This window comes from Protomyctophum parallelum, assembly GCF_964188405.1.
Source record: "Protomyctophum parallelum genome assembly, chromosome: 6".
NCBI classification, from domain to species: Eukaryota; Metazoa; Chordata; class Actinopteri; order Myctophiformes; family Myctophidae; genus Protomyctophum; species Protomyctophum parallelum.
The window spans coordinates 48,907,020-48,934,911 of record NC_139701.1 but is presented as its reverse complement, the minus strand read 5'-3'; the positions used below and the strand labels follow the sequence as shown (position 1 = coordinate 48,934,911).

The 27,892-nt window shown below is 43.9% G+C and overlaps 1 protein-coding gene and 1 long non-coding RNA gene across 2 annotated transcripts; both read right to left on the bottom strand.

Annotated features, from left to right (window-relative positions):
* Nucleotides 1-13,989: 13,989 nt before the first annotated feature.
* On the bottom strand, nucleotides 13,990-19,522 carry LOC310860203 (retinoschisin-like). Its single transcript, XM_083767005.1, has 4 exons — nucleotides 19,415-19,522; nucleotides 17,966-18,107; nucleotides 16,642-16,837; nucleotides 13,990-14,745 (listed from the first exon to the last, which is right to left on the bottom strand). The coding sequence occupies exons 1-4, from the start codon at nucleotides 19,419-19,421 to the stop codon at nucleotides 14,548-14,550; spliced, it is 543 nt and encodes a 180-aa protein (XP_083623131.1). The 5' UTR covers nucleotides 19,422-19,522; the 3' UTR covers nucleotides 13,990-14,547.
* Nucleotides 19,523-19,526: 4 nt separating this feature from the next.
* On the bottom strand, nucleotides 19,527-26,594 carry LOC310860204. The gene is made up of 3 exons (XR_014569354.1): nucleotides 26,497-26,594; nucleotides 24,008-24,033; nucleotides 19,527-19,577 (listed from the first exon to the last, which is right to left on the bottom strand). It is a non-coding gene; the product is annotated as an uncharacterized lncRNA (long non-coding RNA).
* Nucleotides 26,595-27,892: the final 1,298 nt, after the last annotated feature.

The window sequence follows — 27,892 nt, the reverse complement described above, 5'->3', positions numbered from 1 at the left end:
GCGTCGGCCTATCTGGAGGGGGGGGGAGGGATGGGGGGCACGGGGGGGTGGCACCCGTCGGCCCTGGGCCGCCCCGAGGGGGGGGGCAACCCCTACCCGGAGCCGCTGGGCATCAAGGGGGGAGGGGGCCAAAACGGGCACGGCGGCGGGGGCTTCAGGCGCCCGTCCCGCTCTCGCATGCCCAACCTCAACGACCTGAAGGAGACCGCCCTGTAGGGAGGATTGTGGTCGTTGTAGTTCTTTATAGCGCTCTCCATCTCTTTTCGTTTTATTCTCTGTAGTGTTGACTGTATAGCCACGTCCCAAAGAACAAGATGGCGGATACAAGATGGCCGAAATGAGACGTCAGCCACCGACCCCCCGGGGGGGGGGGCTGACGTCTCCCCTGAGGGACATAATTTATACTGTAGGGGTGAGACGTTCAGGCACCCGGGAGAGACTCGGGAAGTCGAGACGCTGCTCGTTCCCGTGGAAAAGAGACAGTGATGGTGGATGGTATAAGGATGCCTCCCGAGCGTCTCCCTATAGGGAGGTCCTCCCTGAACCTCCCACTGGGGAGGAGACCCCCCTGGGGGGGTGAGACCTCACTGGGGAGGAGACCCCCCTGGGGGGGTGAGACCCCACTGGGGAGGAGACCCCCCTGGGGAGAAGACAACACTGGGGGCAGAACAAGGACCAGAGAGATGGATTATTAAGGATTATTATTATTATTATATTATTGTCCACACTGGCCTTGGAACGCCTCAGGATCCCCCAGGAGGAGAAAGGGACTATAATGTTGCCCCGGGTTAGAGAGGGAAAAGTCTGGAGCTCTGGGGCTGGAACTGTTGCCCCCACAACCCCTCGCGACCCGACTCTGGATAAGCGGTCAAAGATGGATGTGTCCTTTTTTTTGTTGTTGACGAGCGACACACACGGTCACACTACAGAGAATATATGAGTGTTCAGAATTAGGGCACAACAGAAGTGTCGTAGCCAACGCCAAGCCGAGGAGGAGGAGGAGGAGGTTGTGTTTCAGGGTGAGTAGTTAATTTGACTTAACACTGGTGGCGGCTCACTGAAAGAAAACTACAAGCAAAATGGCTGCCAAGCGGGGTTCACATTCACCACAAGCCCTTCTTCTTCTATACTATTGGTCGAAGCCTGGCCGGGGGGGGGGGGTCAAAGTTCACCGATATTGAACTACAAGCTTCCAAACGTCGTACATCGTCGTCGTGTGCCGCAATGGCAGGCTCCGCCCCTTTGCTCTCATAGGACGGAAGTGAGCAGGTGACACTTGTGACACGTACTGTATGTGTGTGTGACCCCCCCCCCCCCCCCCCCCGTGACCTTATTGAGCTGTATTAACCCCCCTCGGTTGTCCAATAGCTGCAGCACCTCTCTGTCACATGATGCTACACGTGTACTGAACGCACACACACATGCACACGCACGCACGCACGCACACACACACACACACACACACACGTGTGTGCGCGCACGCACCGTAACTGGAAGAGTTATAGCACCTGGGGAGTCTGGGCACCTCAATGTTAAATTTGCTAAAATGATATTTCAAAATTATAATTAAGATTGTTTTATATAATTCATAATACTATTTCAACAATTGCTACACATTGCTACAAAACCTGTGGATTTAGCCAGTCCTTATATGGACATAAACAATAAGTTGGAGGGTATGTTTAGGTCTGACTGTGATGTGCACGTTCAAATTATGCATTTCTTAACCCATTCTGACCTGAGATCAGATTCATACGAGGTTTCCACTGGAGACACACTGGTCTGATTAACCCATTCTGACCTGAGATCAGATTCTAAAAATGTCAGTCATTCTTCGATTTTTCAAAAATAGCAGACCTACAAGCTCGTAAGTGGCGCGCTATGAGCTTGTAGATCTGCTATTTTTCAATAGCTAAAGCATAACATAATGCTAACACCAAAAGGGGTTCCCGTTCAGAATGGTATACTTTTATTCTTTACATTTTGAAAAACAAAATCTCAATTTCACATCGAGGTGCCCAGACAGACACGCACGCACGCACGCACACACGCACACACACACACACACACACACACACACACATGCACACACACACACACACACACACACACACACACACACACACATACACACACACGCACACACGCACACACACGCACGCACGCACGCACACACACACGTGCACAGTACCAAATCATGGCTCCAAACACTGCTTTGACACGATAGGCCCTCTCCTTCCATGTCTTAATTTTTTAAAAGCTTCCATGTTTGATAAAAAAAACTATATTATCTGTATAATTCCTATTATAATTTTTGTTATGAAATATATTATATAATATATATATATAAAGATATCACACATGACATATGTATATGAATTATGTAAGATGTAGATTTAAAGTGCAAGTATTTTTGTTTCTAATCAATAGAGAGATATATGTATATAGTACACTTTCCTTGCGTATTAACTTAAAGGTATATTCAGTGATTTCACTTAATTCAAATATCACTTCTTTTTTTGTTTTGTTGTGATAATCCTCCCTACTATAGAGTGTGCTGGCCATATAAGGAGTTCCTCCCTGTCCCCAGTTAACCCCTGGGGGTCAAAAAACCTTAGGTTTCGTTTTTGACTCTCTATCCTGATTGGACGAAAGGCTGGGTCCCACAGCCAAAAACGAAACCTAAGGTTTTTTGAGTGAAATCACTGAATATACCTTTAATTCTTTAAGACTATTGTAAAGCAGTGTGTTCACAGACGTAGGGGGTGTTGTTGGGAAACATGCGCTGAGAGCTCTCTCTCTCTGCTTGTTTGTACGTTCGGAGACATCGATGGTCGCCTGGCCGGGTCATCGCCGCTGGAAAACGGTGTGTATACTTTCTTTCCTATATTTACCCATGGGGTAGTAGCTGAGCACAAGGGATCATTTTGGGCAACGCCCTGCACATAGAGACACACAGACAGACACACACATTAAACCCATTCTGACCTGAGATCAGATTCATACGAGGTTTCCACTGGACACACACTGGTCTGATTATAACCCATTCTGACCTTTCAGACCTTTCAGAAGACTTTTTTTTTTTAATTTCGATGTCAGGTCTAAATGGGTTAAAACATTATGCGTCTGTGATCTGCCCATCATCAGCAACACCTTCAATCAGGGACATGGCTCTGATGTAATACCCTGGCCTGGGTAACCATGGCAACCTTGGCCTCGCCAAGGTTAATTAATATAATAACGAAGGTCATGTTGGCTCTTAAAATATTGACTCAATGATTCCGGTGTTTTCTGAGCCGACTGTATTGCACCTCACTTTGAAAACCAGTGCATTACACCCTGCTTTAACCAATTCTGACCTGAGATCAGATTCATGAAAATGTCTTCTATGTCAGTCGCTCTTCGATTTTTCAAAAATAGCAGACCTACAAGCTCGTAGCGCGCCACTCGGTGGCGCGCTATGAGCTTGTAGATCTGCTATTTTTCAATAGCTAAAGCATAACATGATGTTTAAAACACCAAAAGGGGTTCCTCCGCCCAGAATGAGTTAACTCAGTGGTCCTCAACCGGTGGTCCGGGGACCACCAGTGGTCCTTGAGGGGGTTCCAGGCGGTCCCCAGCTAAATGATGGAGAGTCGGTCGTTAAACCAAATGGACCCTAATTAGATCTTTAACTCTTGAGAGTGATTTTACGCTCTCAAGAGTTAAATTATTTGTTTTATAAACCTCCCCGTTATCTTAGTTTACAAGAAGTTCTACACAATTAGCGAATGTAGAAGAATTGTTACTTTTGATAAACGTTTGCCTGTTATCTCTCCTAATATAGGAACCAACATCAATACAGAATGGAATTAATGTGGACACAATTTTATTCCAACGATAACTAAATATAAATATTAAATGTTTTTGGGTCTGAGAGGCTAAATATCATCAGATGGTGGTCCGTGGCTCAGATGGGTCTGAGAGGCTAAATGTCATCAGATGGTGGTCCGTGGCTCAAATGGGTCTGAGAGGCTAAATGTCATCAAATGGTGGTCCGTGGCTCAGATGGGTCTGAGAGGCTAAATGTCATCAGATGGTGGCCCGTGGCTCAAATGGGTCTGAGAGGCTAAATGTCATCAAATGGTGGTCTGTGGCTCAAATGGGTCTGAGAGGCTAAATGTCATCAGATGGTGGTCTGTGGCTCAGATGGGTCTGAGAGGCTAAATGTCATCAAATGGTGGTCCGTGGCTCAGATGGGTCTGAGAGGCTAAATGTCATCAGATGGTGGTCCGTGGCTCAAATATCTGACTATATAATAATGGGCCCTTTATGTGAAAAGGGGTTGAAAACCACTGCTTTAACTGACCCAGAGTTTGTGAAAAAAACAATATTTATATAGATAGATTTTTTTATTTCAGTCCATAAAAGGAAAAAAGGAGTACATACATTAACCCATTCTGACCTGAGATCAGATTCATACGAGGTTTCCGTTGGACACACACTGGTCTGATTAACCCATTCTGACCTGAGATCAGATTCTAAAAAATGTCAGTCGTTCTTCGATTTTTCAAAAAATAGCAGACCTACAAGCTCGTAGCGCGCCACTCGGTGGCGCGCTATGAGCTTGTAGATCTGCTATTTTTCAATAGCTAAAGCATAACATGATGCTAACAGCAAAATGGGTTCCCGTTCAGAATGGTTTATTTGAACATAACTCAGATTACACTAAACAGAGTATGATGTCAGACATATAGATTACATAAAATAAAATAAAAACTATAAGGTCCTGGCCATTGATTTAATAAATCTAAGCCGGGCTTAGATTTGGCCTACAGTATATTATGAAAAAGAAGAAGACAAAACAAAAACAATAAAACAGACAAAAACAATATAATATCAACTGTAGTGGATGATGTGCACTATGACGTCACCTCACCGCCGTGTGTGTGTGTGCGTGTGCGTGTGCGTGTCCGTGTGTGCGTGTGTGTGTGTGTGTGTGTGTGTGTGTGTGTGTGTGTGTGGTTACCACGGAGACGATGGAGTGCCGTCAGGTGTTCGTTGCGTTGTGTTCGTTTTCCATTTAGCCCATTAAGACCTGAGGACGCGTCTGTGTCGTCAACCACTTTAAACCATTATCTGAAACTTTAGCTGATGGAAAATCGCAGACCTACAAGCTCGTAGCGCGGCACTCGGTGCCGCGCTACGAGCTTGTAGGTCTGCTATTTCTTTTGAAAAATCGTGGAAATGTGGCGCAAATCTTTGAATGTGTATTCTTTCACAGCGAACGATTTTTTAACTCAAATGTTTGCTTCTGGGAGGGGGGTCCCTGGAACAACATATTTTCAGGACAAATCCATTTAATTCTGGGGGTCCCTGACATGAAATGTGAGATCGAACCACTGATTATAGAAACAGGTTTTTTTTTTCTCCAGAAAACTGTCATGGTTTAGAAGGCATTTGTAGAATCTGGTCTCAATGGGTTAGAAGTGTTCGGTCTTTGTCTAGATGTACTAGTCTGTCATACTGGGTATTAACCCGTTCTGACCTGAGATCAGATTCATACGAGGTTTCCACTGGACACACACACTGGTCTGATGAACCCATTCTGACCTGAGATCAGATTCTAAAAAATGTCAGTGGTTCTTCGATTTTTACAAAAATAGCAGACCTACAAGCTCGTAGCGCGCCACTCGGTGGCGCGCTATGAGCTTGTAGATCTGCTATTTTTCAATAGCTAATGCACGACATGATGCTAACACCAAAATGGGTTCCCGTTCAGAATGGGTTAAGTAAAAGTAGCAATAACACACCATTTTCTTAAATGTTGCTCGAGTAAAAAAACGACAGGTCAAATAATTATTATAGTCGCGTAGAAAAGTACAATATTTGTGGCATAAAAGCATTATAAAACAAGTGCTGAAAATGGAAACGGTCGTGCGAACTAAATGTACCTCAATATCGTACCTGAGTAAATGTACTGAGCTACTTCCTACCACCGCGTGTACAGTGCGTACAGTACGCCACACACACACACACACACACACACACACTAGTTAAGTTCATCTCAAACAGTTCGACAGTCAGCCAAATATATAATTATAGTTAAGTTCATTCATCTCAAACAGTTCGACAGTCAGCCAAAGATTGGCGTCGACAATCACAAATCAATATTTGCTTGTTATTTATAAGGATAAATAAATAATAGGTTTTTTGTTTTATTTTGTAGTAGTGTTTATTTAAACGCTCTTGCGTTAAAGGGATTGTGACATTAAAAAAAGGTTTTGGAATTGTTCTTGTTTTTTTTAGGTTTTCTAATCTCAATTGCACCCAAAAAACATGAACTTTTAACATTCAGTAGATTTTCTGTGATCTGGGGTTTTCTGGCTCAAACAGGTGCTCTGATTTGCCGGCAGTTTGTGATGTAAGATCCTGCAAATCCCATTGAATATGACATTGACATATTATGTCAATGGGATTTGCCAGCAGATGTAACTGTTTTCACTGTGTTGCCTGTTTTCATTGTAGCTCAAAAGGCTTCCAAACCTCAAAGAAAACTTCAGACCACAGAAAATCCACTGAATGTTCAAAGTTCAGGTTTTTTGGCTGTAATTGAGGTCATAAAACCTAAAAGAAAAAAGAAAAATAAATGAAAATGAATGTCATAAAACCTTTAAAAAACAAGCAGTAATGCAATACAGTGAGGACATGAATAACACAAAAAATAAAAGATCAATTAAAAGCAATGTTGTAGAAGTGGAACCTTATATTGATCTTTAACTCTTGAGAGCGTAAAATGAAACCATTTCTGATTACTTAATGTGCAAGACGTCTACACAATTAGAGCATATGGAAGAATTGTTATTTTAATCAACGTTTGCCTGTTATATCTCCCCAAATGGTTCCATTACATCAATACAACATGGAATTGTGGACAAAGTCTTATCCAACGACAACAACATATTCTTTAGTTTTGGGTCTGAGAGGCTAAATGTCATCAAATGCAGAATAAATAAATGGGCCTTAATTAATATGAAACGGGTTGAAAACCACTGCACCATTAACCCATTCTGACCTGAGATCAGATTCATACGAGGTTTCCACTGGACACACACACTGGTCTGATTAACCCATTCTGACCTGAGATCAGATTCTAAAAAAATGTCAGTCGTTCTTCGATTTTTCAAAAATAGCAGACCTACAAGCTCGTAGCGCGCCACTCGGTGGCGCGCTATGAGCTTGTAGATCTGCTATTTTTCAATAGCTAAAGCATAGCATGATGCTAACACCAAAATGGGTTCCCCGTTCAGAATGGGTTAAATGTACCCAATTAATTTCGCTGTATGACGGTGCGGCGCGTACGTGTGATGGCGTCTGTGAGCTTGTAGATCTGCTCCGAGTGGAATAGTATAAGAGAGTGGCGACACTATAGCGTTAACTCCCATTGTAACAATGGAATGCGGAAGTATGCTCATTCTATCTCAATGGGATAGTTCCAATGTTTGGAACTATAGCCCATAGGCACCCCGCTTTGTGGCGAGATCAAAGTCTGTCGCCACTCTCTTAAAGGTTTTATGACATTCATTTTCATTTATTTTAGTTTTTAGTTTTTCTTTTAGGTTTTATGACCTCAATTACTCCCCAAAAAACCTGAACTTTGAACATTCAGTGGATTTTCTGTGGTCTGAAGTTTTCTTTGGGGTTTGGAAGCCTTTTTGAGCTACAATGAAAACAGGCAAGACAGTGAAAACAGTGACATCTGCTGGCAAATCCCATTGACATATATGGGATTTGCAGGCTCTTACATCACAAACTGCCGGCAAATCAGAGCACCTGTTTGAGCCAGAAAACCCCAGACCACAGAAAGTCTACTGAATGTTAAAAGTTCAGGTTTTTTGGGTGCAATTGAGCTTAGAAAACAAAAATAAAAAATAAGAACAATTCCAAAACCTTTTTTTTAATGTCACAATCCCTTTAACCCATTCTGAACGGGAACCCATTTTGGTGTCAGCATCATGTCGTGCTTTAGCTATTGAAAAATAGCAGATCTACAAGCTCATATCGCGCGTGGCGCGATACGAGCTTGTAGGTCTGCTATTTTTTTGAAAAATCGAAGAACGACTGACATTTTTTAGAATCTGATCTCAGGTCAGAATGGGTTCATCAGACCCAGTGCGTGTCCAGTGGAAACCTCGTATGAATCTGATCTCAGGTCAGAATGGGTTAAAAGGTCTTAATTATGTAAGTATACGGAGATACCGCACATACGCCTCCAGAGGTTTGAAGGAAATGATGTCACTACGTTAATGCAATTCACAAATATTCCACACACACACAAAAAGGTACAAGCAAGATTACTTTCTCCCACATGTCTATTTTTAAGGTTTTATTTGTTATTGTATTATCATTATTAGTAGTATAGTAGTATAGATCTGACAGTTATTAATGTGTGCCACTGAAATCTGTGAACAATGTACAGTAATACTTTTAACCACAGTGGGGCGCCAAAACCTCTGTACTCTTATTGTGTCCTGTCTGAGACAGAAAGTGCCACGTGAAGTAGCTTATTGGTCCCTTAATTAAAACGATTCCTCGTTAATGAGCCTTATACATTATGCCTTAAAGGACCACTTCACCACTTTTCAACCTATCTTCATATATTAGGTCCTCACTGATAATCATGGAAAAAATGGCGCAATTTTCTTCTACTCGGTCTGTGTCTCATAGGAGGGCTGTGGGCAGTTCAGAAACCGTCTTCCAGTGACATCATCGATGGGGAATACAAGCTAATAGAAACTGCAGGCTTTCTAGTCCTGAAAAGTTGCAATGCGAAAATGGAAGCCATCGTTCTCGCGATAATGAAAATCTAATACAAACATTAATTTTTTGTAAAAGAAATCTTGTTTAAAAAAGATGATTTCACTGGAAGACGGTTTCTGAACTGCCCACAGCCCTCCTATGACACACAGATTGAGTAGAAAAAAATCGTGCCATTTTATCATGATTATTAGTGAGGACCTATTATATGAAGATAGGTTGAAAAGTGGTGAAGTGGTCCTTTAATTGGTCACCTTTAACTGCCCTCTGGTATGTATGGAATGCATGTGCCAATAAAAAAACAAACATATTTAAAATGTTTTGATGCTCATATCAACCTTTTATTAGGAAGTGTGAAGTTATTTAACCCATTCTGAACGGGAACCCATTTTGGTGTTAGCATCATGTTATGCTTTAGCTGTTGAAAAATAGCAGATCTACAAGCTCATAGCGCGCCACCGAGTGGCGCGCTACGAGCTTGTAGGTCTGCTATTTTTGAAAAATCGAAGAACGACTGACATTTTTTTAATCTGATCTCAGGTCAGAATGGGTTAACACATGCATTCCAGAGCGCTGGACAAAACACATGGTATCATTAAATGGTGTTGAGTAAGTAACTATTCCTAAAAATACATATAATATATTCAAGGTGCTTTGAAGTTTAAAATGTCGTTAGTTATAGAGGGCAATTATAGGCTAATAATGCGTTAAGGTGTATAAGACTTAATTAGCCCAGGAATCCTTTTAATGGTTTAACGTTGCAGGGCCGGATTAACACCTCTGAGGGCCCCTGGGCACTGAAGCTCGAAGGGCCCCCCCTTCACCAGCGCGCAACATTTTTGCTGTTTTTTGGAGCCGTTTTGGGGCGGTTTTATGCCGTTATATTGGCCTATTTCCGGTCACCTAGCCCCCCCCCCCCCCCCCCAGAGTGACAGCCAATATAGCGCATTGTTGCTGCTTTACACACACAATTTGCACTTTTCAGCTGCCCTTCTCACCAACAAATGCAACAATAAAACACTCATCTTTTTAGACACCATTTATTTCATTCGGATTAGCAGGGACATTTTCTGTGAAAAAAATCTTTTTTTCTTTTCTTTTTTTGAGGGGCCCCTGGTGCCCAAGGGCCCCTGGGCACGTGCCCAAAGTTCCCAAGTGGTAGATCCGGCCCTGAGAGGCTGTGTCATAGCAATATCGCTATAACTCTGTCTGAACCCCCCCTCCCCTCCCCTGTGTGTGTGTGTGTGTGTGTGTGTGTGTGTGTGTGTGTGTGTGTGTGTGTGTGTGTGTGTGTGTGTGTGTGTGTGTGTGTGTGTGTGTGTGTGTGTGTGTGCGCACGCACGCACTTTGACACCATGTGAGTTCTCACCTTAAATCCTCTGTTTTTTTTCCCCTGAAGGAACACCGTGTATTATATTAATACTGATGTGTGACTATAATTCCTTTGGTAATATTTATATATATATATATAAAAGATACTTACTGTTGTTTATCAACTGTTAAAATCAGAGGAAGTATTACGGTTTGTGCTTTTATTACAGAGACAAATTAGTAGCATATTAGTTCATGTTTTATCTGCTTTTTTGTTTTGTTTGTTTGTTTTGTTTTGTTTTCTCTCCCAGCAAATAATTTATTTTATTTTCCACCCACCCCGAGAACAGGAGGCAGAGGCAGAATGCTTAACTGTTTTAGAATATTTGGTGTTTACATCATCATCATGTAATGGTTCAAAATCACAAATAAAACAAACCCTTGATTTCATTCTTTTTGTTTTCCTTCTGTCTGTAGAATATTTTTTTGTCTCAAGAAAAGGCACGGAGAAAGAAACTGTATATAGCTGCCACGTTTTATTTAAAGGAAGTGTGTGAAATGGAGCGTAAGTGTTTCTTCTCGTTAGCCACTATAGTTTTATTAACACATTATGGACGGGAACCCCTTTTGGTGTTTTAAGCATTATGTTATGCTTTAGCTATTGAAAAATAGCAGATCTACAAGCTCATAGCGCGGCACTCGGTGCCGCGCTACGAGCTTGTAGATCTGCTATTTTTGAAAAATCGTGAAACTGTGGCGCAAATCTTTGAATATTCTTTCAGAGCGAACGTTTTTAACTCAAATCGTTGCTTCTGGGAGGTCACTGGAACAACATATATTCAGATGAGGGTCTGCGGCAGCCAATTACATATATATTTTGGGGGTCCTTGACATCGAAACATGGGGTTTTTCAGAAAACTGTCAGGATTTAGAAGGCATCTGTAGAGTCATCCTCAGGTCTAAATTGGTTAAAAGACTTGCTATTCCAGAGAACGCGCTCTCTTTCACAGAAGGGCATTAACACCGTTCATACCAGAAAGATAATGTGAGATGATGACATCATCTGAAAAGAAAAACTTCCAAAACCTTCTCAGGAAATAGGAAAGGAATCTTTGTTCCCATGGATTCACTGTGGTTATTATTTACTTATAGTCACAAGCTCTTCTTAAAACACTTTCGGAGCCTTAGATTAATCTATCCATCCTATCTAGGCTGCCAGGTTTGATCTATTACCTTTGGAGCATAACGCCGAAGTATTTGCAGCTTTGATCGACGAAAATCCGGTGGAAAATATAGTCCCATGGTTTGTTGTTGAAGAGAAAAACATGCCGCCATTTATATACGATGCGAAACGAACACAGCATGTTGTAGTCCAAGCAAACCGCCCGTTCACTTGCATTGAACTCATTTTCCCAGAAGCATGGCTTGATTTCCGGTTTCGTCGTCATAGCGCGACGGCCTCGACACCAGGTCCGCGACAAATCCGCTCTTTCTTTATCATCGGGATGATCGTTACGTCATGTTGTAGTATTGTTTTGTAGTCATCAGGATGATATCGTTACGTCATGTTGTAGTCATTGTTTTGTAGTCATCAGGATGATATCGTTACGTCATGTTGTAGTATTGTTTTGTAGTCATCAGGATGATATGGTTACGTCATGTTGTAGTATTGTTTTGTAGTCATCAGGATGATATCGTTACGTCATGTTGTAGTCATTGTTTTGTAGTCATCAGGATGATATCGTTACGTCATGTTGTAGTATTGTTTTGTAGTCATCAAGGTTGATATCCTTTCATCATGTTGTAGTCAATGTTTTGTAGTCATCAGGATGATATCGTTACGTCATGTTGTAGTATTGTTTTGTAGTCATCAGGATGATATCGTTACGTCATGTTGTAGTCATTGTTTTGTAGTCATCAGGATGATATCGTTACGTCATGTTGTAGTATTGTTTTGTAGTCATCAGGATGATATCGTTACGTCATGTTGTAGTCATTGTTTTGTAGTCATCGGGATGATATCGTTACGTCATGTTGTAGTCATTGTTTTGTAGTCATCAGGATGATATCGTTACGTCATGTTGTAGTCATTGTTTTGTAGTCATCAGGATGATATCGTTACGTCATGTTGTAGTCATTGTTTTGTAGTCATCAGGATGATATCGTTACGTCATGTTGTAGTCATTGTTTGTAGGCCGGAACCCTCAATCTAGAACTTTCCTTTCCCTCAAACCGATTTTGCCAAATAAAAGTGAGGGAAAGGAAGTTCCAGATTGAGGTTTCCTGCCTGATGACTACAAAACAATGGCGATATCATCCTGATGACTACAAAACAATGACTACAACATGACGTAACGATATCATCCTGATGACTACAAAACAATGACTACAACATGACGTAACGATATCATCCTGATGACTACAAAACAATGACTACAACATGACGTAACGATATCATCCTGATGACTACAAAACAATGACTACAACATGACGTAACCATATCATCCTGATGACTACAAAACAATGACTACAACATGACGTAACCATATCATCCTGATGACTACAAAACAATGACTACAACATGACGTAACGATATCATCCTGATGACTACAAAACAATGACTACAACATGATGTAACGATATCATCCTGATGACTACAAAACAATGACTACAACATGACGTAACGATATCATCCTGATGACTACAAAACAATGACTACAACATGATGTAACGATATCATCCTGATGACTACAAAACAATGACTACAACATGACGTAACGATATCATCCTGATGACTACAAAACAATGACTACAACATGACGTAACGATATCATCCTGATGACTACAAAACAATGACTACAACATGACGTAACGATATCATCCTGATGACTACAAAACAATGACTACAACATGACGTAACGATATCATCCTGATGACTACAAAACAATGACTACAACATGACGTAACGATATCATCCTGATGACTACAAAACAATGACTACAACATGACGTAACGATATCATCCGCTCCCGACTGGATCAACACGGCAATTTAGTAACACAGACAGGCAGCCTGGTGATGCCAGGTTACTTCTGTCGCGAGACACTTATTGCCCTACAGTATATGAAGCAGAAGTCGTGTAGGACGCATGGATTTACCAAAAAGACAAAGTTTAATAAGTGGAGATGCCGGACAGCAACAATAATAATTCAAAGACAACTTTGTTGTCTACTTGCCCACACTTTATTTTAGACATGCCCAAAGAAACAGAATCTTGAACAGAATCACATGCAAGATCAATCTTGTACACAATGCGTTTTATTTCATATAGGTGGATAGTTATGTTTCCTTTGCGCCCAATTTAAAGGTTATATTATTGGTCCCTTACCAGAATGTTTCATTCAGAATAAATGACATTATTTCAAGGGGAATAAATGGTTTATACCAGGCTGATGTATTATTGTAAGGCAGCCATATATATAGCGTTACAGATAGTGTTGCAGACTACATTAATGGCAATGCTATACCATTTCTGCCTTCTAGAGGTGACGAACCGCATGCGACACCTAGTGGTGAATGTTGACTACTGCTCCTTTAAAGGGCAACTTCACCACTTTTCAACATATCTTCATTATTAGTCCTCACTATAATGTTCATGATACAATAGCACCATTTTCTTTCTACGCGGTCTGTGTCTCATAGGAGGGCTGTGTCTTCCAGTGACATCATCGATGGGGAATCCAAGCTTTCTATTCCTGTTACAATTCTATAATGTAAGCCATCGTTCTGGCGATAATAAAAATCTAAATATTTGTTGTTTAGAAAAATAAAATCTGCCTAACGATGCCGTCACTGGTGGTGGACGGGTTTCTGAACTGCCCACAGCCCTCCTATGAGACACAGACTGGTTTCTGAACTGCCCACAGCCCTCCTATGAGACACAGACTGGTTTCTGAACTGCCCACAGCCCTCCTATGAGACACAGACTGGTTTCTGAACTGCCCACAGCCCTCCTATGAGACACAGACTGGTTTCTGAACTGCCCACAGCCCTCCTGTGAGACACAGACTGGTTTCTGAACTGCCCACAGCCCTCCTATGAGACACAGACTGGTTTCTGAACTGCCCACAGCCCTCCTATGAGACACAGACTGGTTTCTGAACTGCCCACAGCCCTCCTATGAGACACAGACTGGTTTCTGAACTGCCCACAGCCCTGCTATGAGACAGACTGAGTAGAAAAGAATGGTGCTATTTTATCATGAACATTATAGTGAGGACCAATTATATGAAGATAGGTTGAAAAGTGGTTATAGGGATAGGTGAAGTCGTCCTTTATTATTAAGCCTTATTCATGCTCCATTCATGTGATGGACGGTACACACGCAAAAAATATCCAATCTACAAGCTCACAGAGCAAGGAATGGGTTGTGTTTCTCCATCTAGTAACGCCGTTGCGTCGCGTTGCGTCGCGGGGTTTTGTTGTTGCTGTCGCATTTGTTCATGCAGAGCAGCAGCTCCATGCGCACGGCGATGCGCGTGTGCCAGCCCAGCGGCAGCAGGCGGATGTAGCGCGCCACGATGGGCGGACGCAGCAGGTTCTGCACGGTGGAGGCGCGGTCCGTGTTACCGTAAAACACCTAGGAGAGGAGGAGCACAGGGTGAGCGTGTTACCGTAAAACACCTAGGAGAGGAGGAGCACAGGGTTAACGTGTTACCGTAAAACACCTAGGAGAGGAGCACAGGGTTAACGTGTTACCGTAAAACAACTAGGAGAGGAGCACAGGGTTAGCGTGTTACCGTAAAACACCTAGGAGAGGAGCACAGGGTTTTGGGTCAACGTATTAATTTATGTTATAGGTAGCCATGTAATAAGCGGGATAATATCTGGCTATGTGGTCGTTGTCGTGAGATAATTCACCTTCAGGGAGTTTAACCACCGAGGCGAGGTCATTGTCCCTGAAGGTGGCAATGACCCCCTAGAGATAAGATACGACAATGACCCCCTAGAGATAGGATACGACAATGACCCCCTAGAGATAGGATAGGACAATGACCACCTAGCCCAGGGGTCTGCAACAGGCGGCTCTAGAGCCGCATGTGGCTCTAGAGCACACCCCTAGTGGCTCCCTGTAGCATTAAAAGTAGCAATAAATTATTTTTCATTTATTGTTTCTGTAGGAGGCCAAACGTGACAAGCATTCTTAATATTTATTCTACACATTTTTACAAAATTGGAAAACTTAACTAAACTAAAATTTGCGTCATAGCATGCGACACACTCAGTGCCGTGCCAGCCAGGTGTCTATTATAAACAAACCAGTCGGTGTGTGAGGCTGCTGCCTGCTAGTCTATGGCTTCTACAGGGAGAGAAATAAAGATAGCCGACGAAAAACAGAGGATTTAACAGTTCGTGGACAGAGGCTTTTGCCTTCACAGCCAATGCAGATTGACTAAGCTATCAAACAACAAAAAAAGTAACGTTGAAAGACATTTCCAGGGAAAGCATGCTAAATTCTGCTAGTTTCGTTGCAACCCGGGAGATAATAAAGCTTGGCAAGCTGCATTATAATGCGTAATTTTCTTTGCGGCTCCAGATAGATTTTGAATTTATTTTTGGTCGAAAATGGCTCTTTCAACATCTTGGGTTGCTGACCCCTGACCTAGCCAGATATTATCCCTTACGTATTCCATGCATGTCTCCCGAACGCTCACTACTACTCGGTCGGCTGAACGGTCAGGGGGACCGTGTTTTTGGTGCGATTTGATTGGCCACTCTCTCCCCCACTCGTCCCTCTCCAGCTGGAGAAGACATTGTTCAAGCCTGCATCCCACTTCCAACGAATTAAATCATATATGTTTCTAAACACATGTTTTCACTCCTAAAATGTATAAAACTAATAATACAATTCAAATGGGGAAAAAAAAACAGAGATGATTTCAATCGAACATTTAGACAAAGTCATGCAAGGGGGGAACTTTCTCTGGACTCCATCCATGGGCTAAGAAAATAAACGTTGAAATCTCAAATCCGGTCAGAACGGCTGCTCCAACGTCGTAGTGTTAAAGGTTTTATGACATTCATTTTCATTTATTTTTATTTTTATTTTTTATTTTAGGTTTTATGACCTCAATTACATCCAAAAAACCTGAACTTTGAACATTCAGTGGATTTCCTGTGGTCTGAAGTTTTCTTTGGGGTTCTTTGGGCCTTTTGAGCTACAATGAAAACAGGCAACACAGTGAAACAGTGACATCTGCTGGCAAATCCCATTGACATTATATGGGAAGTGATGTCACTTACTGCCGGCAAATCAGAGCACCTGTTTGAGCCAGAAAACCCCAGATCACAGAAAATCTACTGAATGTTAAAAGTTCATGTTTTTTGGGTGCAATTGAGATTAGAAAACCTAAAAAAAACAAGAACAATTCCAAAACCTTTTTTTTAATGTCACAATCCCTTTTTAATGTGCCGTTCCGGGGATACGAACTACAGCGACCTTCCCGATATCAACCTGGTGGTCCTTGGTCCTCACCCTGTTGTTGCCGCTCTGGTCCTTGTAGTAGGTCCAGTTGAGCGTCTCCACGGTGCGGTACATGACGCTGTACTTGGTGATCCACTCGTCCATGTCGCAGCGGCCCTGCGTCATCACGCCCGACACCACGCGCTCCTCCTGCAGGTCGATCTGGAGCCACTGGCCCTGGTCGTTGATCTTGGAGAGCCACGCGCACCTATGTAAAGGCAGGAGGAGGAGGAGAGGTTATAATATAACCCATTCTGACCTGAGATCAGATTCATTACGAGGTTTCCACTCATGGACGCACACTGGTCTGATTATAACCCATTCTGACCTGAGATCAGATTCATTACGAGGTTGTCACTGGACACACACTGGTCTGATTAAGCAAGGCCTGTTCATAGTCTGGATTTTCAGGTGGTGAGGTGACCAGGTGACCACCGGAGCTGTAATAACGTGGAGCGGTGGTGAGTAAAAACAGAGATACGGTCACCTCACCACCGAAAATATTAGACTATAAATGTTAAATGGTGCATTCATATAGCGCCTTTATCCAAGGCGCTTTACATAGATTGTGCATTACATTCACCCATTCACACACACATTCACACACCGATGGCAGCGGAAACCATGCAAGGCACCAAACCTGCACATCAGGTGCAATCAGGGGTTCAGAGTCTTGGTCAAGGACACTTCCACACTAACTCTGGGGAAGCCCACAGGGTTCGAACTGGCATCCAGGCACTCCTACCCCTGAGCCACCGCCGGCGCCGCCGCCCCTATGAATAACACTTTAATAATATATACGATTCATATAGCGCTTTTCTAGGTACCCAAAGTCGCTTTACAGAAAGAAATACAGACATATTTATTAGAAAAGTAATTAAAAGGTCTAAAAGGTTAAAAACTAGGAATAAAAATCAAAAGAGGGGCAAACAAGAAGGGTGTGTGTGTGTGTGTGTGTGTGTGTGTGTGTGTGTGTGTGTGTGTGTGTGTGTGTGTGTGTGTGTGTGTGTGTGTGTGTGTGTGTGTGTGTGTGTGTGTGTGTGTGTGTGTGTGTGTGTGTGTGTGTGTGTGTGTGTGTGTGTGTGTGGGGGGGGGGGGGGGGGGGGGTGGGGGTTATGTAGGGAAAGCCAGTTTGAAAAGGTGGGTTTTGAGTGTGCTTTTGAACATTTCGAAGGTGGGGGCAGCTCTGATGTGGGTTGGGAGTGAGTGGGAGTTAGATGTGTGTGAGTGAGTGGGAGTTAGATGTGTGTGTGCGTGTGCGTGTGCGTGTGCGTGTGCGTGTGCGTGTGCGTGTGTGCGCGTGCGTGTGTGTGCTGTGAACGGAACAGAGACTGACCCGTAGCCCTGGTTGTTGAGCCGGGCCTTGTTGGGGATCCAGGAGCTGTACCAGCCCGTGTACTGGTCCTCGTTGGAGCTGCTGATCTGGTCCGGCGTGACGGCGCCGGACTCGAAGCCCAGCGGCCGGTGGTACGGACACTCTGCAACACATGACGTTAGCGTGTTATTGTGGTACGGACACTCTGCAACACATGACGTTAGCGTGTTATTGTGGTACGGACACTCTGCAACACATGACGTTAGCGTGTTATTGTGGTACGGACACTCTGCAACACATGACGTTAGCGTGTTATTGTGGTACGGACACTCTGCAACACATGACGTTAGCGTGTTATTGTGGTACGGACACTCTGCAACACATGACGTTAGCGTGTTATTGTGGTACGGACACTCTGCAACACATGACGTTAGCGTGTTATTGTGGTACGGACACTCTGTAACACATGACGTTAGCGTGTTATTGTGGTACGGACACTCTGCAACACATGACGTTAGCGTGTTAAGCCCAGCGGCCGGTGGTACGGACACTCTGCAACACATGACGTAGTGCCTAAAGTCCTATACTTAAAGGGACACTTCACCCTTTTTGCAAAACAATATATGTTAATGACGTTTAGAAGCTTTAGAACACTTTCCTGGGGGGCTTTATGTGTGTAATATGTGGTTTTAGATATTTTAGATTGTAGCAGTGAGCCCGGTGTCTCTGATGTCATGGACACTGGGCTCACTTCCTTCCTGGACTACATGTTGTCTCAGTAAGACAGCTCTCCCCCTATCCACAAGGAAAAGCAGTGCACCAAAGAATTATGGGAATTGTAGTCCAGGAAGGAAGTGAGACCAGTGTCCATGACATCAGAGACACTGTGCTACAATCTAAAATTTCTAAAACCACATATTACACACATAAAGACCCCAGGAACGTGTTTTAAAGCTACTAAACATCATTAACATATATTCTTTTGCAAAAAGGGTGAAGTGACCTGGTCACTGGTCACATATGGTCAATAGGAGGCGGAGCCTCAGTATCCATCCTACCCAGTGGCGTGCACAGACATTTAGAGGGGCAGGTGCTCAAGTGAAAAAAAGGGCAGCTTGTGCATTTTGGGGCGGGAACCCATTTTGGTGCTTTAGCTATTGAAAAATAGCAGATCTACAAGCTCATAGCGCGCCACTCGGTGGCGCGCTACGAGCTTGTAGGTCTGCTATTTTTCTTTAATCGAAGAACCACCGACATAGAAACATAGCTTTAGATTGTGGGGGCCTAAATAATACAGTAGAAGCGTTTTTTTTTATCAAGATTTGATCAATGTCACCGCATGGTCCACACACTACAAATTAAGAAAAAAAAGAAACCTTTTTGTTTTTTTTGTTTTTTTTTTAAGAGCAAAATTGCCAAAAGGGCAACTAGCACCCCCTAGTGTCTATCTGTGCACGCCACTGATCCTACCTGGCATGCATTCCTGGAAGGGTTTCTTGTCCCGTGGAGAGGACAGCTGTCCGTCACAGTCACAGGAGCAGCTTTTAGCAGAAGTCCATGGGTTGACCACCACCTCCGGCTCCACCTCCTGGACTTGTAGCCCCTCCTCCTCCAGGCTCACCTCCTCGTCCTCCTGTCATGTGACACCGGGTGAGACGCGTAGAAGAAGAACGGTATTATATACGAAAGGCTAGCTGGCTCACCCGCGCTGCTGGCCAATGGTGAGCTACGTGGCGGCCATCTTGGGGCAGCATAGCATTGTGTCTACTCTATGTGGCTATGTCTGTTGTGTCTATGGGGCTATGTCTGTTGTGTCTATGGGGCTATGTCTGTTGTGCCTGTAGGGCTATGTCTGTTGTGTCTATGGGGCTATGTCTGTTGTGTCTATGGGGCTATGTCTGTTGTGCCTGTAGGGCTATGTCTGTTGTGTCTATGGGGCTATGTCTGTTGTGTCTATGGGGCTATGTCTGTTGTGTCTATAGGGCTATGTCTGTTGTGCCTGTAGGGCTATGTCTGTTGTGTCTATGGGGCTATGTCTGTTGTGTCTATGGGGCTATGTCTGTTGTGTCTATAGGGCTATGTCTGTTGTGTCTATGGGGCTATGTCTGTTGTGCCTGTAGGGCTATGTCTGTTGTGTCTATGGGGCTATGTCTGTTGTGTCTATGGGGCTATGTCTGTTGTGTCTATGGGGCTATGTCTGTTGTGTCTATGGGGCTATGTATGTTGTGTCTATAGGGCTATGTCTGTTGTGCCTGTAGGGCTATGTCTGTTGTGTCTATGGGGCTATGTCTGTTGTGTCTATGGGGCTATGTCTGTTGTGTCTATAGGGCTATGTCTGTTGTGTCTATGGGGCTATGTCTGTTGTGTCTATGGGGCTATGTCTGTTGTGTCTATGGGGCTATGTCTGTTGTGTCTATAGGGCTATGTCTGTTGTGTCTATGGGGCTATGTCTGTTGTGTCTATGGGGCTGTGTCTGTTGTGTCTATAGGGCTATGTCTGTTGTGTCTATAGGGCTATGTCTGTTGTGTCTATGGGGCTATGTCTGTTGTGTCTATAGGGCTATGTCTGTTGTGTCTATGGGGCTATGTCTGTTGTGTCTATGGGGCTATGTCTGTTGTGTCTATGGGGCTATGTCTGTTGTGTCTATGGGGCTATGTATGTTGTGTCTATGGGGCTGTGTCTGTTGTGTCTATGGGGCTATGTCTGTTGTGTCTATGGGGCTATGTCTGTTGTGTCTATAGGGCTATGTATGTTGTCTATGGGGCTATGTCTGTTGTGTCTATGGGGCTATGTCTGTTGTGTCTACGGGGCTATGTCTGTTGTGTCTATGGGGCTATGTCTGTTGTGTCTATGGGGCTATGTCTGTTGTGTCTATGGGGCTATGTCTGTTGTGTCTATAGGGCTATGTCTGTTGTGTCTATGGGGCTATGTCTGTTGTGTCTATGGGGCTATGTCTGTTGTGTCTATGGGGCTATGTCTGTTGTGTCTATGGGGCTATGTCTGTTGTGTCTACGGGGCTATGTCTGTTGTGTCTACGGGGCTATGTCTGTTGTGTCTATGGGGCTATGTCTGTTGTGTCTATGGGGCTATGTCTGTTGTGTCTATGGGGCTATGTCTGTTGTGTCTATAGGGCTATGTCTGTTGTGTCTATGGGGCTATGTCTGTTGTGTCTATAGGGCTATGTCTGTTGTGTCTATAGGGCTATGTCTGTTGTGTCTATGGGGCTATGTCTGTTGTGTCTATGGGGCTATGTCTGTTGTGTCTATGGGGCTATGTCTGTTGTGTCTATGGGGCTATGTCTGTTGTGTCTATGGGGCTATGTCTGTTGTGTCTATAGGGCTATGTCTGTTGTGTCTATAGGGCTATGTCTGTTGTGTCTATGGGGCTATGTCTGTTGTGTCTATAGGGCTATGTCTGTTGTGTCTATAGGGCTATGTCTGTTGTGTCTATGGGGCTATGTATGTTGTGTCTATAGGGCTATGTCTGTTGTGTCTATGGGGCTATGTCTGTTGTGTCTATAGGGCTATGTCTGTTGTGTCTATGGGGCTATGTCTGTTGTGTCTATAGGGCTATGTCTGTTGTGTCTATGGGGCTATGTCTGTTGTGTCTATAGGGCTATGTCTGTTGTGTCTATAGGGCTATGTCTGTTGTGTCTATGGGGATATGTCTGTTGTGTCTATGGGGCTATGTCTGTTGTGTCTATGGGGCTATGTCTGTTGTGTCTATGGGGCTATGTCTGTTGTGTCTATGGGGCTATGTCTGTTGTGTCTATGGGGCTATGTCTGTTGTGTCTATAGGGCTATGTCTGTTGTGTCTATGGGGCTATGTCTGTTGTGTCTATGGGGCTATGTCTGTTGTGTCTATAGGGCTATGTCTGTTGTGTCTATGGGGCTATGTCTGTTGTGTCTATATAGGGCTATGTCTGTTGTGTCTATGGGGCTATGTCTGTTGTGTCTATATAGGGCTATGTCTGTTGTGTCTATGGGGCTATGTCTGTTGTGTCTATGGGGCTATGTCTGTTGTGTCTATAGGGCTATGTCTGTTGTGTCTATGGGGCTATGTCTGTTGTGTCTATAGGGCTATGTCTGTTGTGTCTATGGGGCTATGTCTGTTGTGTCTATGGGGCTATGTCTGTCTATGGGGCTGTGTCTGTTGTGTCTATGGGGCTATGTCTGTTGTGTCTATGGGGCTATGTCTGTCTATGGGGCTATGTCTGTTGTGTCTATGGGGCTATTTCTGTTGTGTCTATGGGGCTATGTCTGTCTATGGGGCTGTGTCTGTTGTGTCTATGGGGCTATGTCTGTTGTGTTGTGTTTGAAATGACCAAACCTGCCTATATGATGATGTCTGAACTGAACTGTCCACAGCCCTCCTCTGAGACACAGAGTGAGTAGACAGGTTTCTGAACTGTCCTCTGAGACACAGAGTGAGTAGACAGGTTTCTGAACTGTCCTCTGAGACACAGAGTGAGTAGACAGGTTTCTGAACTGTCCACAGCCCTCCTCTGAGACACAGAGTGAGTAGACAGGTTTCTGAACTGTCCTCTGAGACACAGAGTGAGTAGACAGGTTTCTGAACTGTCCACAGCCCTCCTCTGAGACACAGAGTGAGTAGACAGGTTTCTGAACTGTCCTCTGAGACACAGAGTGAGTAGACAGGTTTCTGAACTGTCCACGGCCCTCCTCTGAGACACAGAGTGAGTAGACAGGTTTCTGAACTGTCCTCTGAGACACAGAGTGAGTAGACAGGTTTCTGAACTGTCCACAGCCCTCCTCTGAGACACAGAGTGAGTGGACAGGTATCTGAACTGTCCTCTGAGACACAGAGTGAGTAGACAGGTTTCTGAACTGTCCACAGCCCTCCTCTGAGACACAGAGTGAGTAGACAGGTTTCTGAACTGTCCACAGCCCTCCTCTGAGACACAGAGTGAGTAGACAGGTTTCTGAACTGTCCACAACCCTCCTCTGAGTAGAAATTGTTGTGATCTAATAATGTGTCTTCAGTTAGGACCAATTATATGAAGATAGATTGACAAAAGGTGAAGGGGTGCTTTCTGGAAACACATGTAACCTGTTTCCACTTACAAACGTGTAGATTAGCACTTTTCCAAAGCTTTTAAGCTATACACTGATACGAACAAAATCGTCAGGAATCACATTTTCTAATAAAGAAAATCCTATTCAAGTCTACCAATGTATGCTTTATTCTTTTAAATATGCTTTATTTCAACTATGATATTGCGGGGTGGGGGGGGGGGGTCACTGTACTTCTACTCTTTTTTTCGCAGATCTACAAGCCTCGCCTCTTCCTGCCTGGCAAAAAGTTGCTATTCAGTATTTTAGCCGTGACGTGAGCGCCCCCTCCTGAGATACTTCCGGGTCCTACTTTTGTGTCGCTTTTGTGTCCCCATAGAGTTATACTGTGACGCTCCGTCGGACTAAATCTGAGACGAAAACGACCACGAAAGTCTCATTTTACCGCTTTCCTTGCAACAACAAAGCTGCGCTGCTCTCCCAAATCTGGCTGTGACAGGCCGTCTGCCCCACATGGAATACTATCGCCATTTTATTTGATTGTGTCAACTAAATCCTCATTAATGCAAACTAGATTCAACATACTCAAGCCTGCACACATTGTAAATATCCCCTGAAATATTTGACCGAGCAAATGGACTGTTGCCACCTTCAATAATAATGATAATAATAGTCTTTATTGTCTCCACATCATATATTTTTGTTGTCATGGACACTTGTACAAAACCTTAATAATTCTACTCGAGTTGGAAGCATTAAGACCCATTTTAACCCTCAATGGCTTCCTTTCTGAACAATAACGTCAATTTAAAAAGATTCACGCGTTTAGATATCCTATTTACAATGGGATGCGGACGGGAGCTGGTGCCACTTGGACCCGGACGTAACGTGTAGCACTACAAAATGACGTCGGACTTAAATACTGAATAGGGGATGCTAATATTGCTCTGGTTCTAAAGGGTAAGCGTCTGTGTGACTGTGAGTCAGCACATCTCTAAGTGGTTTATAACATAAAGGTCACTTGTCTTACCTCCTGTGAACGTACGCCAGTCAGCACTGGAGCACACAGACATGAAGATCACACCCAAAAGACACGTTATTAGGGAGAGAGCCACGTGAATTCACATCGATTTGTTTTCACATGCCTGACGGTTATAGAAACACACGGGGAACATGTGTGCACTTCATCTGATGAAGGCTGGCCACGCGAGGCTAAAAAAAGAATTGCTACAACGCAACTCTTTGTGAGCTTTTAGATCTGCTATTTCCCTCTATGTTGTCCCTCAGAATATGGATGCTGGGGTTCAAGTGCAGGTTTAAGCCGGCAGGACTGCTATACAGTGACATGGTTCCCATCTCGAAGTTCTACTGTATTATCACCATCCAGATGGCATTATTTACAGTGAAGAGGAGACAATACAGGCGGTCATCGTTGTCAGTGCTACTGTAGGCGTGTCGGTCGTGACAGAGAGTTCATTGGGTGTGGGAATGAATGTAGGCCAGTGGTTTCGGAGACGGTCTTGTGTGATGGTGTTAAGTTTGGTTTCGTTGCATCCAGCCAGTTCAGTCCAATATGGATTATGTGGTGTTATATCAATGGATATTGGAGTGGTGTTCTGTGTTTACACTAGAGCTGGGACTCGATTAAAAAAATAATCTAATTAATCAGAGGCTTTGCGATTAATTAATCTAGATTAATCGCATTTTAATCGCATATCATTATTTGACCCGAGAACAGTGAGAAAGCAATTTTTTCAAATGGATTTTGGTATACTAGTGAATCAATGAATAGTGAATACATACGTTTATGCAATAAAACATTGTTTTTGTAGTAATAGGGGTAATAATTCTTTATTGAATAATTGCACACAACTGTGCTGTAATCCACGCTACCATCGGATAGCCTTTTAAATCCTATTTCCAATCCACGGGGACAAGCAAAGTGATGCAGCGGCTTCCCCCAGTCTGGTGAACTGTCTGCGGTTTCTGGTGGTGTTATTGTCTGAAGAGGACACGGACACTTGGTGAGCAGGTCCGTCTGAAAACTGTCCAGTGACAACGTTCCGCGGTGAAAAAAATAGTGCGATTAAAATGCGTTAATTGTTTTAATGCATTAATTTTTCTGTAGTTAATTAATCGAAATTAATCGCAAATTAGTCCCGGCCCTAGTTTACACACAGGGCTGTTAAAACAGCATTGTAAGGGTTGCTGATGGGGACTCAGACCATTATGCGCCTTGTGAGTGCAAGAAGGACCTTGTGAGTGCAAGAAGGACCCGGGTTCGAATCCAACCTTTTATAGCATGTCTCTATCTCTCTCCTCTTTCTCTGCCTTTGTCTCTCTGGTCTAAAATAAAGCATAACAGGCCCAAAAATGAAAAACCTTTTAAAACAAAGATATCCCTACATTCCCCTATACCTAATAACACCTATCATTATAGAAACACTGCACAGAAATGTGTAGACTAGGATCGAGTGTATTGAAGAATAATTCCTAACCTTCAATAAAATAACTAATTCAAATAAATGTTGATAATCAGACTCGTAGTATAGGCCTATATTCATCATTTGTTTTGCCACTGCAGCCACAGACGAAATGTGGCTGTTGCTGAAATTCACTTTACTGAAGCAGAAACCCCTTTCATACCCGAAGGCAGGGTTGGCGAAAGGGCCTTTCTGTGTGGAGTTTGCATGTTCTTCCCGTGTCCCCTATAGGGTAGGTACCCTCACAAAAAACATGCAGTAATCCTGGTCACTAAACTGCCTCCCCCTGGCCAGCCGGGGCGCCTGATGGAGGGGAAAGGAACTGGTTGGAATAACGTGTTCCTTCCACGCGCTACGTCCAACCAGGGAAACTCCCCCCTGTCAGGTGTAAAGGAGCAACTTGGACACTCAGGCATGAAGGAAGCATGAGTTCAAGTCCGTTGCTCTCCCCTTGTCCCCCATATATGGGGACTAGGTTGGTCTGCCCTTGTCCCCCATATATGGGGACTAGGTTGGTAGAGGGTGTGTAGAGCCCAGGATCACATTAGATGATTGACACGTTAAACGTTCTTAGTTACTACTACTTTTATATATGTGATGTATGCCATGCTTTATTTTTTGCTTAAATGTAAGTCGCTCTGGATCAAGAGCGTCTGCTAAATGCCTAAATTGTAAATTCTCTCTCTCTCTCTCTCTCTCTCTCTCTCTCTCTCTCTCTCTGTCTCTCTGTCTCTCTCTCTCTCTCTCTCTCTCTCTCTCTCTCTCTCTCTCTCTGTCTCTCTGTCTCTCTGTCTCTCTCTCTCTCTCTCTCTCTCTCTCTCTCTCTCTCTCTCTCTCTCTCTGTCTCTCTGTCTCTCTCTCTCTCTCTCTCTCTCTCTCTCTCTCTCTCTCTCTGTCTCTGTCTCTGTCTCTGTCTCTGTCTCTGTCTCTGTCTCTGTCTCTGTCTCTGTCTCTGTCTCTGTCTCTGTCTCTGTCTCTGTCTCCGTCTCCCTCTCTCTCTGTCTCTCTCCCTCTTTCTCTGGTCAGGTGGACTCACCTTGGATCAGCAGCATGAGGGCCAACAGGGCGACACAGCGGCCGGTCAACTCCATGGTCAAGGCTGTGGGTCTGTGTGTGTGTCTGTGTGTGTGTGTGTGTGTGTGTGTGTGTCGGTCAGTGTGCTGCTGTGTTATATATATTACACTCACACGGCCCAGCCAAGTAGCTGCCAGATAGGATTACTGTAATCCACGGGTCTTATCCAATGTATCCTGCATCCAATATACACACACACACACACACACACACAGCACACACACACACACACACACACACACACACACACACAGCACACACACACACAGCACACACACACACGGCACGCATGTACGCATACACCCACGCACGCGAACTGTCTGTCTGTCTGTCTGCTTTATTGTCTTCCCTATAGGCTGGCCCTATATATTTCTTATATTACATTTTTGCATGAATTTTTAACCCATACGGCTCAAAATATTTTCACAGAAAATAAATCAACTGTGTGTGTGTGTGTGTGTGTGTGTGTGTGTGTGTGTGTGTGTGTGTGTGTGTGTGTGTGTGTGTGTGTGTGTGTGTGTGTGTGTGTGTGTGTGTGTGTGTGTGTGTGTGTGTGTGTGTGTGTGTGTGTGTGTTTGTTTGTGTGTGTGTGCGTGCGCACTCGCACGCGCGCACAGGTAATCTCTAATAATAGACCCATCGGCATCAATGTACTCCCAGGCTCCACATGACATTTCTTTAATCTGATCTCAGGTCAGAATGGGTTCATCATACCAGTGTGTGTCCAGTGTAGAAACCTCGTATGAATCTGATCTCAGGTCAGAATGGGTTAACAGGTTTATCAAGTGAGCCAGTCTTGTGGCGTTATACTGTATATCCACTCCACGTTCGACACGCCGAAACCCACCGTCCTGTTTGGAACTGGAAAATACTGTCTCTGGTGGTGTGGGTGTTGAGCCATTCTGACCTGAGATCAGATTCATATGAGGTTTCCACTGGACACACACTGGTCTGATTAACCACATTCTGACCTGAGATCAGATTCTAAAAAATGTCAGTCGTTCTTCAATTTTTCAAAAATAGCAGACCTACAAGCTCGTAGCGCGCCACTCGGTGGCGCGCTATGAGCTTGTAGATCTGCTATTTTTCAATATAGCTAAAGCATAACATGATGCTGACACCAAAATGGGTTCCCGTTCAGAATGAGTTGAGCCCGAACCACTGCTGACATGTCGGACACAGGGCAGCATCGTTACATACAGTACAGCTGACATGTCGGACACAGGACAGCATCGTTACGTACAGTACAGCTGACATGTCGGACACAGGACAGCATCGTTATACGTACAGTACAGCTGACATGTCGGACACAGGGCAGCATCGTTACATACTGTACAGCTGACATGTCGGACACAGGG

What these genes read in the sequence shown, in the direction of transcription:
- LOC310860203 (XM_083767005.1), bottom strand. An exon ending in CTCAACAACCAGGGCTACGG is followed by an intron (nt 16,838 to 17,965) that starts GTCAGTCTCTGT and finishes GCCTTTACATAG; the next exon opens with GTGCGCGTGGCTCTCCAAGA. An exon ending in ACCAGAGCGGCAACAACAGG is followed by an intron (nt 14,746 to 16,641) that starts GTGAGGACCAAG and finishes CTCCTCTCCTAG; the next exon opens with GTGTTTTACGGTAACACGGA.